The sequence below is a fragment of the Bombus vosnesenskii genome, unplaced genomic scaffold (genome assembly GCF_011952255.1).
Source record: "Bombus vosnesenskii isolate JDL3184/JDL3185 unplaced genomic scaffold, Bvos_JDL3184-5_v1.1 scf7180000013304, whole genome shotgun sequence".
Taxonomy (NCBI): Eukaryota; Metazoa; Arthropoda; class Insecta; order Hymenoptera; family Apidae; genus Bombus; species Bombus vosnesenskii.
The window spans coordinates 1,615,617-1,633,747 of record NW_022882953.1 but is presented as its reverse complement, the minus strand read 5'-3'; the positions used below and the strand labels follow the sequence as shown (position 1 = coordinate 1,633,747).

Sequence of the window (18,131 nt, the reverse complement as noted above, 5' to 3'; positions counted from 1 at the left end):
CTAATAACGCGTCCAAGATATATCGTAATTATCGCAAAGGTCGGATAAAGGTCCGGAATTTCAGATCGATGACAATCAGAGGCACGTCAGGACGCAAAGACGGAGTTTAATTTCCGAGGGTGCGCATGCACACCGACCGCCGAGAATTAATATAGATGGATATGAGTTATCTGCGAAACGGACCAAGCCCGGGTATGCCGGTGACGTGTATGACTCTCGTGATGGGGATCACAAAGTCCTGACAGGACATTCGGCTGGGCAGGACGATAGATATCAACCCGTTTTAACGTAACTGTCGAGTGGACGCTTTCAGATCTCTGAAACTGACACTGATGGCTTATCTGTCCTCGTCGAATCGCGGCTAATACGCATCCTCCAAGATCGTTCAGTTTATCCTCAACGAAAGCGGGATACAAGATAAGGTTGGCACGTGTCTAATTTATTTTCAATTGTTAGATAGAATTCGTTAGGTGTGACTTTGGTGCTATTTTAATACATGTGTAGTAGAAAAGTTGATATTTTTCTTATGATGAAGATTGTGCCAATGTGTTGAAACATTGGAACATGTTTCCATGTACTACAGAAGCTACAAAGTTTAGATGGAACTATCGAGAATATATGTGGAACGTTTTTGGAAGAGCTGTAATTTTCCTTTTTATTTTTGTATATGATTTTATACAAATATAGAATTATAGGACCTGATTCGATGAAAAATAATCATTCTATTTTATACTTCTTGGATAGATAGAATCATAAAATCAAAGAATACTGTCTTCTGACAAATTTCTTTTTTTTCAGAACGAATTTGTTCGCAACGACGATACACGCTATTATAAACACGATCTATAAGCATAATAGAATTTCCATTTTTAATTATCATCCATAGTCGTCATTTGCATGTAACATTTCCTTCGCTCCCCCTTTTGTACGTTTCCGCGAAGTTACAATATTTATAAGGGAAACTGTTGCAAGAGTATTTACGTGCTTATTAAAAGGTGCTGCGAGGTTATGATATAACTAAGAGGATACGATGTTCCTCAAAAGAGACACGTTACATCTACTGGCTCGGATATCTTGGACATGTCACGTAAGTTCAAGCTATCCCCCATATTCGCTAATTGTTTACGAGATGCAACATGAAGTTTCGGCTAAGTTTGAAACTGATATTTTACAAAGAAACTTGAGATACTCAAGTGTCTATGTAGAGTTAACTCGTAATTAGTAACGTTAGAATGCAAACTTCCCGAGTAGAATAGCGACTGTTTCTATTTTCTGCATTAAATTCGGTTGCATGTTGCAAGGCCGCGTGTATCAAATAGAACGCGACCTTTCTTATTTTCGTTTCTCATACATTTCGTTTTGCCTCACGTAAAAATTTCCTCGTAAAACTATAAATTGGGACATTTTTGTAGGCAGTTCGTTTGAACAAAATATTTTAGTGAGCATCACACAGCAAGTTAAGCTTCTCTTCTTACTTCAGTTGGAAAATATATTATCAATAAAATAATTTCTTTGTAATTCTATTGGCGCTGTTCCTGGAAATTAATTTTGACATACTAAATATAATTTCAATATTTCGCGCTGTCGTCAGTTCTAAAATTGAGATACTGTGTCTGGAAAATAATAATCCATAAGTATAAAATCGGAAGAATGGAAGAAATACGAAAAAATTTCATATTCTAGTCTACATTTATTGAAAATAACTAAATGGATATGTCTTGCTTATTTCCAGAATGTCTATTATCTTTCTTTTTGAGCATAAAACTTTAATACCAATGACAGTTTTCGGTCATAGTCTTTAGTTAGTCTTCGATGAAAGATTATGAATTTTGCATTGTACAAGTTCTAACTTTTCAAGCGATAAATTTCAGCAACTTTCAAGATACGTTTCCGGCGTTTAAATTCATAGGAAAGATTCAGATAATAAAGTTACTGCAGCAAATTTCTTATTCTTTAACGTGGCTTAAAACAATTGAATATTGAAGACAATTTTAAAGCGTGATACCCATTTGCCAATTTCCAAAGTATTTGAACATTTAGCACAGGAAACTTTTATGCGTATATGTGTGTGTTATATAAAACCTTTTGAAATTTCATTAACACTATCACGAGACACAACTGTAATGATTATATTGATAAAATTTGAAACCAATCTGTAAATGTATATAGAAGTTAGAAATCTATACTGCAGACATATATTTAATAAAGAATCAGTATACAGATGGTTCTACAAAATATTAAGATTTATTAACATGATAGATGATCGATTACTATATACATACGCAATTTTTGTGAAATATATTTACACATACTCGCGCTAAATATTTTGAAATTTCTATATGCATATATTCTCAGATTTGTTTCAAACTTGGGTTTCATTACAGTGCTACTGAAAGTTCAAAATATTTCGTATATCTCACATAATACGTTAATAAAAAGTATCTACAAGTGTTCGAATACTTCCGCAAACCACTATACATTTCATATTTAATATTGCAATTTGACTATTTCGCGCAGACAATCAATGAGTTTGTCCCAATCGTTAAAATATTAATTTCAAGTAATCTCGGAAATTTACGCAAAGTAGTAATCTCACAAAAGATTCAATAAAACAAAAATTCCAACTATCAGTGCATCTTAGTACAAGAAATATAAAAAATTTTTCTCCATTATTTGAGTTCATCATAGTCGGCGCAAAACGGTGTTGTTGGATCAACTACAGACGCAACATTACCTCCGGTTGCAGGTTTCGCGATACGCAAATAGAAGCGGGCAAATATAAACGGTACATCGTTTTCCTGTTTATCAGCCGATAACTTCGGGGGTGGGAAGCTAAGATTAACCACGATCTAAACTTGACTTAACGAGTAATCCTGCTCTTCCCGACCTCCCAATAAACTTCCTTCCACTGTTGGTATTCATATATGCAGCGAGCGCGCGAGTGCACAGACCTCAGATTGCCTTGAATCTTCTCTGACCCGAAGCACCAACGAGAGTACACGGATCGCAATATCGTCAGGGTCAATCTGCGGACCTCCGTCAAACGGAAAGCAAATCAAATTCCCCGGCAAAGCATGCACGCGCCAATTAGAGTATTTCGCCGGGAATCCTGCTTTGATCAACGCACCGGCCACCTGAGTAATCTCGTTTGTAACCGATGAATACGCTCCGTGATTATTATCAATCGCCCGCCCCGCGTATGAAAATCGCGAGACATTCAATCGGAGGTCCGCGGTTTCTCCCATCAATTACTCTTCGTATTCCTCGGTACGCTTACTGTGAAAATGTTTACACGCGTGGTTGCTACAACTCAGAGACGATAACGATTTCGAGGAGAAACGCGGCTTACGCGTATGTGCTTGCCGTCGGTTTCGAGTCGATTCGAAATTGGGGACTGGCTTGAGGATTTGTCTCGAACCGTTTGAGTGTTTAGTTCGTACATAGTTAACGTGAGCAATACGTTAAATATCCGAGAAGGAAATTTGTTGCACAGAGAAATTATAAGGCAGGGTGACAAAAATACGAATACATTAAGGCAACGATTCGTTCGTTGTGCTTAGACTGTGGATGTTTGCGAATTTATGGAAAATTTCAAGTCGTAAAAAGATTTGAATATGAATACTTGAAAATTTGAATATTTGAAAATTTAAATAAGTTTTAAATCAAATTTAAATATTTGTAAATTTAAATACAAGTTAAATATTTGGAAATTTAAATATATACATATATCAAATATTTGAAGTGAGTTACTTCTATACCTACATCATAATGTATAGTAGGCGAAAAGAATTTCCATATAGCTATCATTTTTGAAATTATACTGGTGAAGTAAAATATAAATTTGCATAAACATTCATAATCTAGTTGTAATAAATGAGTAATTAGGAACTTACGAAAAATTATGTAAAAAAGTTCTTTAAGTAATTAAACAATTTCTTCTATATTGTACAAATATTTAACGCTGCATCACTTTAAAGGATTTTAATTTGATGGATGAACGAGATTAACACAAAAAATTGCCATCGATGGGACGATATACGAAATTCGAGTTAAAAAATATAATTAACGATTCTAACAGAGTTAACGATTAACTTGCTCCATTTACCTATATTGTTTGAAATAACTAGACAATATTGATACGATAAATTTATGAATATTAATTTTCATCGATTGATTTAATTGTATTTCTTTGCTTAATTCATTTAAAATAATCGATATATCGTAATTATCAAAGGTCGTAAACCGCCGTAAACGCATGCATTGTTTTGGTCAGTGTATCGCGTTACGGTGGTCACTGGCCGCATTGAGTTATGTTGATCAGATAACCGAGGGGAACGTAATACCATTTGTTAGGGGTTCAACGCGTTCCTGATAAAATTCATTTCTGCGGACGGTATTTGAAAAGTTAATCTTCGACAGCTTCGATAAGCTATTCATCGGTGAAAACTAACGTGGAAAATTCGTGTGATAACGTTTACCTGAATACTATTATTCTCCTGTGAAATCATGAAATTGCGTATTTTGTGTCTGAAACACTCACCATCTGAAACATACGAATAGGACGATCGTAAATTTTAACGCAATGAAATTAATTGCTGTTGGAATTTAAAGATAACATGGAACAGATAGATATGACAAAAAATAAAATAGAAAATTCCATGTATCTACAGTAATGGATTCATAAAATAATTTAAACGATATATTTCTTCCTTTTAAGTATTCACTTGTTTTGTTTCAAAATATTCTTTATGTGACCAGAAAGACAAATACTTTAGTCGTAGAAAAATCTATAATCCAACGATTTCATGTGGTTAATAAAATTTGTCTACAGTTGCTACGAAAAGTAAAGGCGTATTATATTTAATTAATAAGTACAATTCAAGCACATTTCATATCGTCTAGCATGGTTATAAAAATTTGATACTATGAGAATGAAACACATAGAACCAGATAAAAAAAATGCTTCGCTGGAAAGTAAAATTACGCCAACACTTTTTATATATCTAAAATCCCCAAATATTTTTTAAGATTCCCATTTCCTTGTAACACCATCACGGCCTGTAGTTTCACATAATTCACAGAGAAAGTCAATCGTAATAAGGTACGCACTTTGTCCGTAAAAAAAAGAAAAACATCTACATGGCATCTCAACAGAAACAGAATAAAACTATCTAAAAATAGACGCTTAATTGATTCAAACAGCCGGATTTCACATCCACGGTGAACAGCAAATCGTCGATTATCTGCATCGCGTCGCTGGCACGATTTCCAGACGTACGAGAATGAAAGGATAGTCTAGAAGGCCCGGAGTTAATATCGCGGCGCCAGAAAAGGCCAGGGTAGGCCAACGGCACGAGATAGTCGGAGGGATAGTTTGCCGGTGGAGAAGCAGAAGGAAGGGCGAGACGCGGTCTAATAGAGACAGAAAGCCAATCTACCCTTTCGTAGGCGAAATACATATACCGCGGTCTTTCTAATCTACAGGAGAACCCTTTCAGGTTTTTGGGGTAGAAGAGAGCGCAAACATCGTCCCCCGACGTCGTCGTTAGCTTCGGCCACGGGGATCGTCCGTCGTCGGCGCTGGTCCAATGGCTTTCGCTCGATCTCGCGCGGCCGGAAAGTTTCGCCTTGTAGCCGAAATTAAACCGCGACGATGAAGGCCCGCCGAGACTTTAACGACGAGTGAAAGCGGTACACTCGAGCGAATCGGAATTTTCACGCTGGGGGCGAGCCGACTACGCCACAACGTGTTACCCCCTCGTTCCTCCCAGGATCCGGTTATTTTGCGATGCTTATGAGACGGTTGCTTTCATACGGGGAATTGTACGTACCGCGATGAGGATGGTTAAATATGTTTTGAATACGACATGAATCACACGATTGAGCAGATTTAGTTGGGATTAATTGGGACGATCTTTTTGTTATATTTTCACGAGTGCCGTAGCGCGAAAAGAGTTTCCTGTTTTTCCCTTTTATAATAATATGATACAGACGACTGTTCTATTGTAGCGATTGTACGATGTGTAATAATTAGGGTTAATACAATAATCTTTTAAACTATAGAATTGTAATGAAGCAACAACATTGAAAGATTTATTCGAAAAGTGCGTAAAGGAATTCCTACGAAATATTGTACACTTTAGAGTAGCTTACAAGATTTCTAATTGTAAGATCAATGTACATCTTGAACGTAGTGTCTACAAATTAAATAAACGTATTACGTTATAGTGATAGCAATATTTTTGATATTGTTTTGTTGTGTTAAAAGTATAAATTGAAAGGAACACAGAGATCGAAGTAATTTCTTAGTCATTGTCCGTGCCATTAATCTCGACATTCCAATCGTCTTTATTTCACGTTTCATCAAACATTTCCATCAGCGATCGACGCCCAGGTGAACTCTGCCTCGACTCGTTTTTTCTCCCCCCATTACTTGGTTGTCGCGTTTAGAGCCGATGATGGAACGAAATAGCGTGGCACTCAGCCGTTTTCAACTAAACAGAAATCGATGGAAGTCCGTTCGTAGGTAACGAAACAATAATACGCTCCGTTCGTGTCTCGGCTTCACGACAAGACACGAACAGTCAGTCCTGGGTCGAGCAACGACAAGAAATTCTTTTTCTTTCCTCTGCGAGAGAACGCTCTTATCGTTATTACGTCGTTTGACGGCCACAATGCCATCTGGAGTAGGGGAGAAAGAAGATAAAAAAAAAGGAGAAGGATAGAAGCCGGAGAAGAGGGTAGAATCACCGCTGCAAGGGATCAAGGAAGGGAAAGAGACAGAAAAAGGGAACGATTGCATTCGGCTTGAATGCGGAGCATAACGGGGAGCAAGTGTGCAAGAGAACGAGTCCTTTTCGCAGTTTATTCTTCGTGAAGTCGAACGATTGAGTAGCAGGGGGCCTCTCGCGAGTACCATCAAGTCAATAGAGAGAGGACCTCGTCGTTATTCCTCGGCTGGCATGCTCTCGAAGGGCGAGGCGTGCCATAAAGGCAACGATGAATAATTATCGCGAGTGCTTCAAGTAAAACAAACAACTAACCGCGCTCGACTTGACGGCTAAGTGGCATATTTAACAAACAACCGGGCCCCGAATGGGCTCTGCCGGTGCACGTGGACATGGACCGGAACGCGAGGGTCTTTCCTTCCTTCCTTCCTTCCTTCCTACCTTCCTTGCGTGTACGTACCTGATTAACGGATACTCTCCAGGGGCCGAAATAAAGAGGAGCACTTTGATTCGTTTAGTTGCCGCATTGTTCTCGATTCTTGCAGAACAAACGTGTCGGAAGATGCTTGACGTCGAACTTCATTGTTGGATCAAACGATTCGAACGATGGGAGAAACGGTGTAGGTTAGATTCATTGGTGGTGGCGGACATGAGCTGAAGACGAAGGAACGTTAGTTTACTTTTGAAAATATTTTGATGAAGGAATGATTTAGGGTATAGTTAGTTAGATGATTTTATGAAAATTGATGAGCTATCGAAGAGTTGGCAAGTATTTCAGAAGTTTCGAGGGGAAGTTCAAGGATTTTAAAGAGACTGTAGCTTTACAGCTAAAAAATATTTTTGTCATTGTTTATCACAAATCATGTTAGTAATTTATTTCGCGTGGTTTCTGAGGAAATATATTTTTTAAATACAAATTTTATGCAAGTATCTTCTGACGATTAAAATTCTAATATTGCAATGGCTGCGAACATATTCTTGGAAAACATCTATTTTATTTAAAAAATCGTGGAATAGTTTACCTCGATCAGTTGGAATTATCGAGCAATTCCCAAACTAGCACAAAAACTTAATGCACAAATGCTTACGACTCAATCTGATCGAAATTTGAAAATATACTCGCCAGCATTACAAATGTAAATGATCCAGAATAAAACGTACGACCGCTTGAACTATCGGCTCATGCAAATAGCCAGAAGTTACATAAAATATCGTAGTTCAATATAACTCGGTCGATTTCCCGGTGCCGGCGAAAATTTGAAGAACCATTCTCCATTGAATATAAATCACACGTTGTCCCTCTCCGCCGTCGATTTTCGTATTCTACGCTAGGATATTCCAATTTTTACCGTCGGATATGCATTCGTCGAGTCAGTTTCCATCTAGTCGAACGCCACTTCTACGTACCATTTACATCGCGGCCTATATCCATTGCTAACTGTGGCCAACAAGCGGTTTCAATAAGGGTCGAAGGTTCGAGTGCTTTCTTTCTCGTATGAATCCAGAGAAAGAATTCATATTAGCTATACAGTCGCGTCGTTCCTACATCCCGATTCTGAATTAAATTGTTGAATTGCAAATTCATTATATAAAATTTAAGTAGTTGTATATTTAGAGTACCGTAGAAAATTTTGGAACATGTTACTTGACTGAAGGAAGTAGGTGTTGCAATAAAAAGAATCTTAAAATTATCTACAGCTTTTTATTGCATGATCATCGTACGATATAATAGTGTAAAGTTAATTACTAGCAACATTATACTATATTATTGTTAGTAGCATTATACTTACATACTATATGACTATATTATTATTTATTTTTTTAAGAATCGCAGTCTTTTAGATAATGGACTATTCATACAACAAGTAATTATACCCTCCATCATAAGAAGCAATAAAAATCTCAAGTGTTTCATACCTATAAATATAAGTAGGGTTCGCAACACCCTTCTATCTGCAAGGGTAAAAATAACCCTAGCACCGATCTAACTCCTTCACAAATAATTTCAGACCATTAATTAACCAGAACACGCTTTTCGATTGAACATTATCCATCATCTGATTCTCCTGTTACATTGAATTCACATATAGTACATAGAATCATATAGAAGAGGTCACATAGAAGTGATTAACTCCGCCTTATGGAGGTTTTCAGATTTTAGTGCCAAAGCACTCGTGATCGATTCTTATCTTATACAGTTACATCGATTTTCTCCATTTTCAGTTTCGTGAAGTTAATTAATTTAACAAATAAATGGTTCGTATATATCTGAAAAATTTAACGAATGGTCGTTCCAAAGAAATACGTTCTCGATGCAAGGGAAAGGACCATAAAGGAGCAGAAACCCTCCTCTGGAGCAACCGGCGGCCGGCGACCGGGTTATGCCCATAAAATTTTATACGATCCGCCTACATAGCATCTCCATTAGCCGCGGTTCTCGCGCCCCGCACGCACGAGACTTTTCCACGCCACGCTTTCCACCTGTCCCCGCTGCTCATGGACCGAAGCACGAATAAAGAGAGGCCACGAGGGGTGTCGCTATTTTTGCCCTTAAACGCGACGGTATACCGTGGTTCCGCATTACGCGATGGAACAGCCGACGAGATAATACCTGGGAAGGGAGTTCGACCCCGGTGTTCCACGGGTTTTAAAGCGCTCCCTATGGTGGTGAGACGGGGAAGGAAAGTTCGAGAGAGGAAACGGCGCACGGACAGGGTGAAGATGGCCTCGAAGGAAAGGGTGAGTGGATAGAAAGGGACTGGATGTTAAGGGCGCGACCCGACCTGACTTCGAACATTGCCTCCCTTTTCACGTCATTTAGATAAAATACGAAGGCTCTGTCAGGGCCACGATGCCAGTCACTGTACTTCTGCTGTCGGCTTAGCGACCGGTTTTCTCAGACACTTTGGATTTTCCACGACTATGAAAGTTGAAACGATGGTACATAATGGTTGTATGCAACGCGTTCAAGTATTAATTTGAGTGATCGTATCATTGTTGAAGCGATCGTATACGCGAAGCGTGATACAATTAGCATATAGATATTGATTTGCTGAAATTTAAGAGACGCACAAAGGCACAAATTAGTTTGCTTTGTTTCATGTAAAAGACGAAATATTTTTTGTACGTGCTAGAGAATTTTAATTTGTTCGACCGAATTTGTTTTCGACAGACTTGGAGGGTGAATATTTTATTTAAGTATACGATGTTTGAAATTTTTTCACTTTTTCATTTTGAACTTTATGAGAGCAAATTTTCTTCTCATTAAAGAAGTTAGTTACTCGTTATTTATGTTATTTTTTAACGATTGAATTTGCGAAATGATTGTCTTTATTAAAGCTGTTTTCATTTGCTAGAAATTTAAAATATAGTATATTCTATTATTATATCTATATATTATAATACAATATACTAATAGATCAAATTTAAATTTTTGATAAGGAACATTGATTTTCTAATAATGATTTGATGGAAACGTATAAATCTTGCAGTAAGTTAATATCTTGCAGTAAGTAAGTTAATTTTGATCATTATTTATTTTAGCGAACGAATCGTTGGCAGGAACAAGTTTGATACCGAATGCGAACACGTTTCCCTTTTGGCTAAACTGGAACATCAACCGGAAATACGTATCGCCTATTATTATTCATACATTCTCGTTCATTGTGTCCGAAGGAGGCTCGTTATTTTTGCGCATGTCGATAATGTCTGCGCATCGAGCAGCTCGACACCACCCAAGTTTTCCATATATAGAGTGTAACCTAACCCTTTGTTCTGTAATATCGCGCTACACTCGTGGTTAAGGTCTAATTGTGCTTAAATGCGAATTGCGTTCGTAATAAAATATTATTTCAGGTAACGCTAATATTAAATTTAATTTTAATTTCTGGGAATCGTGAACCATGAAATTTTACAACGATTTACGACGATATTTTCGATACTCCAGAGGTGAATGGCTAATTATATATAATAAAGCCGTAATGTTAAATTTCTGAAACGGATTCGAAATATGTAATAAAAATGTATGCTCGATTTCACCTTATTTTGGAATTATACTAATGCTTTATTAATTCTTGCAACAGATAGTAATTTTTTAAATTCCGTTTGCCTATTTCTGATAACAAGATAGGCAGATAACAAGATAACAAATAAGATTCTGATAAAAACATAATGTCAATCTTTTATGAAAGATATCAACACACATGTACAAGTTATTATGCATACTAAAAGTATATATAAAAACCAATTGCTAGAGCATAACATTATTTAAAAACAAATTCAATCATATGTTGTCATAAATTTATTTCTCTGATTTTAAATATTGCTTATATATCAGAAAGATTATTCTTTCAGCTAGTGGCACTCTACACATTAATCTCTGTGATATTATCAATGCCAAATATATAATATGAAAGATCCAAGTGGTAACTTTCAGCATTTGGCATGTTCGTATCGCGACAGTGGCTAAAACGTGGCAACAGCCGAGATTGCCGGCGATGAAGAAGGCTAGTTTGCAAGAAGGGGTGGTTCGAGAGGAGCAAAGTTAGCGACACGTCCAAACTTATCTCCCCTCTGTTTAATTTAACGTAGCTTCGAGTTAGCCGTTAACGCGGATCCGATGAAACTCGGCCGACGAGCGTAGTTTCCGCGATCCTGGACCGTTTCGTTTCTTCTTCCGACTTCTTCTTCTTCTTCTTCCTCTTCCTTGTCGTTGTCGTCGCCATTGCCAACGATACGAGCGAGGCCGTTGGTTCGCGTTACAGTAATGCGATACATCGCTGCAATATCCTCTGGAATACTGCGACAACCCGTTTCGCGCCATTTACTCCCTAATTTGTAGCTGGAAAAGTTAGCTCGACTCTCAGCATCTCGGATAAAAGGACGTTTCAAGCACGAAATTTAAACAGAAGGTGCTTCTTTTTATCAGGAGAGAAAATTTAGCGAGTTATAATCAGGATATTTGGAAATTAAGTAACCATCAAAGTGGTTAAATGAACTGTGTAATATTTGCTTTGCTAATTATTATTGATTAAGCAACCGATTTTATAGATTGATTTTTATTGAAAGTATAATTAATTATATTTAAAAATGAAAATTATGGTTATAATATATTTCGTAGAAAAATGTACAAAAAGGCATATTTTGTCTAGAAAAAAGTTTGTCCAAGCTTTTAAACGGAAGTACACGCATACGTATATTTCTAAATATATTATGCACAGATAATTATGATTAATTTCAATAACACTCGACACTAATTTTACAAAATGTTTATATATATTCAATAACCGATAAAATCTACAACGCGTTATTTTAGTTAATTTTAATTCGTAGCGTTAATTATATCAAAAGATTTTTCATTTATTAGGATTCCTGTTATAAGTGATTCCTTGATGCCAATGCAAACGTTCTATCGATACGAAAATAGGGCTTCCTTAAACATGCAAAATATGTGGCAAAAATTGTATACTCTGTCGAGTGTATCATAGATGATGGAGAATTTTGATTACAATTGAAATTTCTCGGAAGATGTTTCCATACATGATACGCTGGCCCAGTGAAGCATGCATATTTCCATATTCGCGTGTGAACACGAACTTGTGTTTTGTGCTTGCATAAATTTATTTGAGGGAAGGCGGCAAGAATATTTATTACGAGATGTACAATATTACGATAATTAGTAATTACGATCTTTATTGATCAGACAAAGTATACTTCTCTCACACTGAAATACCTTATATTGTGAACGTATCAATATTAAATTTTGTATTATGAGATGCACTATAGAACATTATCATTTAGTCTCATTTCAGTTCACTACAATTTAAAGTTTAGTAATAATGATTTAGCAGTACTTTCTGTTGAAAGCCATCCATTTTCCGACTGTGTTATTATGATACAAGTGAATACATATCTCAAAAGACTATTTCGAATAAATTCAATAACGTTTGAGTTACAGATTTTCTACAGAATGTATTTATAATTATTACATTTATAAATATTGCTGGAAATTTGATTATGTTTTCTTAAGAAGATTATTTCGTGTGATAATTTAAAAACTAAGTTGGTGGCTGGAAATTATTAAGTTCTAAAATAATAATTTAATAATTAAACGAAATTAATAACGTAATATTAATACATACGCTTAATGAAACATTTCGTCTCTAACGAATAACAATATTCGGAAATATGTAATCCCATACACAGATATAAATTACAATCACTTCTCATTCGTGCACACTTTTCTTGCCTCCATTTTTGCACCTGTCTAGAATATCCCTTTCACTCCTTTCACAGTATTCCGCGTTCAATTACATCGACAAGGTATCCATTTCGGAATACGGAGATGAATAAAGAAACGTGGTCTGCGATCGCGCCAACCAACGATACGTGTAGCGATCGAATAAAACCGACAAAATTTGCCCCTCGTCAAAAAAGAGCTATAAAAAATCGCTCTTTGAAGGCACGCGTACACGCGAACGAACCGATGTTCCGCTGGTTTCCGCATGGGCTACGAAAACATGGCTCCTCAGCCTACTACAACCGATTCCACTTGAACGGTCGCTGCTGAACATCGTGTCTGTACATCATTTCGCCCGTGATTTTACAAACGTGTAAGCTAGAATGGTTTGACGAAACAAAAAAAGGAAGAAGAAAAAAAAATAAAAAAGAGACGTAGAAAAAAGAAGAAAAAAGAGTAAAAAATTGGTACCGAAGGCAACCAATTCACATTTCCGTAGAACATCAAGCACTACTCGCCCGGATGAACGCGTTCCATTCCCATTTTTCTTGTTTGCTAGAAAGTTTCGCGTGCGATTTGATATATTTTGCGAGAGGAACTGCGTTGCTCAACGAGATAGTCTTTATAGCTTGGCTCGTTCCATCGAAGCGGTGCATACCGTTCTTCAATTAAATTAGCAGACTGTTTCATTCTAGGAGCACGAATGATCCAGACACGCGATTAACGTTCTTGTGCGATTTAACTACATTCCAGAATCCTGCTATAACCCATCGGTTAGTTTCGACGCTTCGTTATTGGGAATTCTGCTGTTTCTAATGTCCGGTAGCGTGGGACAGATACCTGTTATCGTAACCGCGTTTTGCGGATCGTTCAGCTACTTTCGCTGATTGAGTATACTGATTCCTTTGTGGATGGATTCTATTGCTCTAGGTTTAATATTTAAAATGCAATAGGTGATTTTATTTTAGAACGCGTATTCACGATAACCCAAGAGATACTGTTTGTCCAAATTTGTAATGCTATTAGTTATATCATTAATTAGTTATATTAAATTAGAATTTGTAATACTTGAAAGATACATTGAGTCTACAATTTCGAACTTATTACGATAATATCTCTGCAAATGATCAGTAGTTCAGTTGTTCTGTGCAGTCATAAAATATCTGCATCTGTTAAATATTCTTTGAAAAATTATATCTCAAAAACCTCTTTATCAGTACAACCAGTAAGCACTCATTTAATCTTCATCATCACAACTTTATTCCTTTCACAAAGAACATTTCCGACTACGCGGCTACGATGGCGGATAGCATCGGTAAGAAAAATGATTCTCAAATACCCGGAAGACGAAGCAGATTCGGAACTGTTCGAGAAAGATGTTTAACACTCGTGTGTAAACGGAAGAACCTTGTCCTAAGACCTGTATTCGACGGAACTCACGGCGTCGTCGCTCGAGGAAAAGCGGAAAGTCGACGGGGAGACAGAACGATGCCGGTGGTCGGGGAAAGCAGAAGTACGGTCTTAAGAAAACTCGCAATATTTACCCAACGGAAATCAGGCACGACGTAAAAATACAAATCGCCCTAATCATTATTTACTTTACTTTACCAAGCACCGCGTCCGTACCCGTACCTCGTTTCAGCAACTTTGCCCAACGCGAAAAGAAGTTTTCGACCTTCGTTGCACACGACAACGTCGATTTACGACAAAATCCGGCCATCGATTATCGAAACGTTTGATTAAAGAGGATTTCAGCGACGACCGTGAGTGAACGGGAATGTTAATTACGTTGGTCGAATAAAACGTTCGTTAATTTCGAATTACTTTATCTATTTTTATTCTTAGAATTTAGAATAATTAAAAATTGAACACAAAATTATTTAGAATTTTTCTAGAATGATAAATTTATTTACGTTATTATATTAATATAATTATTGTATGATAAATCCGTTTTGTACTATACCGGAAACTACTACATACTTCTCGCTGAATATACTCATACTGCGTAAAAAGCGAAAAGCTTGACCCTTGAAAGGGTACTTCGCAGAATAAACACTCGTATAAATGCTCTTGCAAACTTGACGCCAATATTCCTTTTTCTATGATAAAGTGCAAACTTAAATAAGATAAACGTCACGAGCTAAAATAATGAAAAAGGAAACGTGACTCGAATATGTTACATAATTAGAACGTTGAATAAAAATTTCTTGTTCTTATTAAATAGACGTTTGGTTTATTACATTATTTGCGGTATAGACGCAATTTTCAATCGCGACGTCGCGGCGAGATTAAAACTGGACGGATCGTGAATTCTCATTTAAATTCTGATACGGTTAAACGTCGTCGATCAGATCGAACCTTACCCCGATAACTGCTCTAGTTTTTATTACCACTGACGCATAAACTAGAATTTCCGAGGGAATTAATTATTCGTGCCGATTCAATATTTACCGGCCATTAGCGAACGCGACGATGCGATGGAACGAATTCCTTCTCGATGGCTCCGCAGCCGATAAATTAAACTTTCATAGAAAATGCTTATCTCGCTACGGTAGGAAATTCCGCCTGATAAGCGTGGTCGGCATCAACGCGGTAAAAGAAATTCGATTAGGTTCACAGCCGACATATCTCGATACGTACTTCTTCCCTTTCTCTCTTTCTCTGACCTGAAATCTTCGGTCCTAAGGACTCGAGCCTTCGCTTAATCTAAGATAATCGGAAAAAGGGGCAAATCTCGATGATAACTGGTCTCGAGAATGAGGAGACGAGGCGAGCTTTCAGCTTGGCAAGGTGGAGAAGAACAAAGCGACAAGTGGAAAAGAGAATTGAATGAAGACAAGTGCTCCGTTTCAAAATTTAAACGATTCAACGTATGCATCTGTGAGATGGAACATTTGGAATTCAATTGAAAGATAGACATTCTTCTTCGAGGGATTAACAATTAAGTACCATACACATCAGAATTTAGAAAGTCGTATTAGCATAGTATTTGCCAAATCACAAATAAACGTATTTGCTTCCAAATCAACCTGCAAAAATTCCACTTTATATTTATGATACTCATTGTTCGATATTAACTTTCCATATGATACTTCCTAAATGTTGGATACATTATTCATCGATATTTGTTTGGAGACACCAATACTGCGAAAACAAAATGTTTTAAATATATACTGCACATTTTCATTGTTATAAAAATACAATCGATTACTAAAGTTAAAAAAGATATTATCATTGTTGTCAAGTTGATTATTTAAAACAATTCTTCCAAATACAGCAGTTAATAATAACTTGATTTGGTAAACGATTTGCATCAGGCGTACACACATACTTTCGTAACTCAATTATATCTGAATCACAGCTCATAGCGGCGCCGGAGTGGTTGGGATAACCAAATCTAATACAAGATTATCAACCATTGTACCCCATTACCAGCCTCTCGTTAACGGGAACCAATCCAACACCAGAACGATCGAGCAGAGAAACGAAAGTAGAAAGCAGCACAAAAGGCAGTTGGTGGCTGGTGTTCTCGGAGAGAAGAGACGGAAAAATAAGCCCAGAGGGGTTGGAGAGCAAATGGCTCATTGGCCACGCGTTCGTCTAACTACGTTACTCGCGGCAAGGCCATTTCTTCTCGCTTCGAGTCAACCGAACCCTCGAACGAGCAGAGAGCGGAATTGCGGCCGGCAATCACCGTCGTGTCAGACAGAAAGGCGGAACGAAGTAGAAAAAGTATTTCGGAAAAAAACAGCGAGGGGTGAAGGAAGAAATGTCCCTTGGTCGCGGTACCTCGGGAAATTGAATAGTGCTCGCGAAATCGAAAGAGGAAATTCGACGCGTTTTGTTGCTGCTTTGTTGCCTCGTGGGTTCGAATTTTATTTCCTTTCCCGATCATGATTTGCTCTCTGTCGTTTGACTTTGTTATTCGCGATATATCGTGGATTACGGAAACAATTCGGGACAAGATTCGTCGGAGTAAAAAAAGAGATGTGTTGATGTTTCGGATAAATATAAAGATCACGGATCTTCAATGAGTTATGACAAGACTTTCCTTCTTTTCTTCCTTTCCTTTTTATTCTGTATCTTCCTTGTCTGTTTTTTCTCGTGTTTATCCTTCGAGATGTAGAAATGTCTCAAATTTACAGAGATATATAATATACATATTTACATGCGTGCAAATCCAGTCTCAAGCGCTGACTCTTCTTCAACCCTTGTTCGACTGGTATCGTTTGTCGACAAGCTTTGCAATACATGTATATTAAAGAAATGTATGACAAGGTTTCACGTCATACATTTACATACATTTTATGTCATACATGTATACTTTCTATGAATAAAAAATGTATGTTTTCCATGTATTTTTAAATAACTTCAATAATTTCGAATTGATTAAACACAAATATGCAATTTCCATATTCATTTAAACGTGAACCTGTAATATCTTTTAAAAACACGAAAACACGTTCAAAACGCAAAGATATTCGTTCTAAACCGACGAGTTCGTCGTTTCGATCAGCACTAATTGTCCACATTATCTATGCAGAGCCATCAACCGTCGAAAGCATACGCGGAAAGTGCTTGACGGAGCCACGAGCCATCCACTCCACTGATCGCTGGTTGTTCACGCAATTTGCGATCAGTGCTAAATAGAAGTTTCCAAAGTATGCGCGATAAAGCATGATGTCCGTCTCTAGTGGCCGTGGAGAGTTCAATATACAATGTACACGTTGTTCGAGCGGATGACGATCCGGGTTAAATTAATCGAAAGCCTTTATCGAAGTTTCTTCTTCCTTCATCAAATATTGACCAGGAATTCATGGAACGAACCGTGACGGCGCAGTGGTTCGCGGTTGAATAATAGTACGACAGTCGCCAATAAAAAGGATGTATCGTTCGAATAATCGTAACGAACGAGGCCAATTAAGAGGCGAAGCGGTTGCTGAGACAGCGGGCGATCCGAGAAACCGAAGCTCTGGGAACGCGGCCGACCACCACCCAGAGGAATCTGCACCGCCGTTATCGGCAACGGGATTATTCGGCAGTTCTGACTACGTAGTCGAGTCTTCCGTCCGTTTCAGCTCTAAATGTAATTACCTGTCGACCACGAAAATTATCTCCAAGTCAGGATCGTACGGTGTGTAAGTTTCCTCCCGCTCGTGGATCAG

The 18,131-nt window shown here is 37.4% G+C and overlaps 2 protein-coding genes across 4 annotated transcripts in view; one reads left to right on the top strand and one right to left on the bottom strand.

The window, feature by feature from the left end:
- LOC117234230 (semaphorin-2A) overlaps positions 1-18,131 on the bottom strand; it is a 555,746-nt gene that overhangs the window by 324,981 nt on the left and 212,634 nt on the right. The gene's annotated exons all lie outside the window — the stretch shown is intronic.
- The window catches only part of LOC117234231, a 34,555-nt gene continuing 25,700 nt past the window's right edge, over positions 9,277-18,131 (top strand). Inside the window, exon 1 of the mRNA XM_033495227.1 lies at positions 9,277-9,467. Within this exon, the coding sequence (XP_033351118.1) occupies positions 9,390-9,467 (78 nt within the window). The 5' untranslated portion in view covers positions 9,277-9,389. The remainder of the gene's footprint in view (positions 9,468-18,131) is intronic.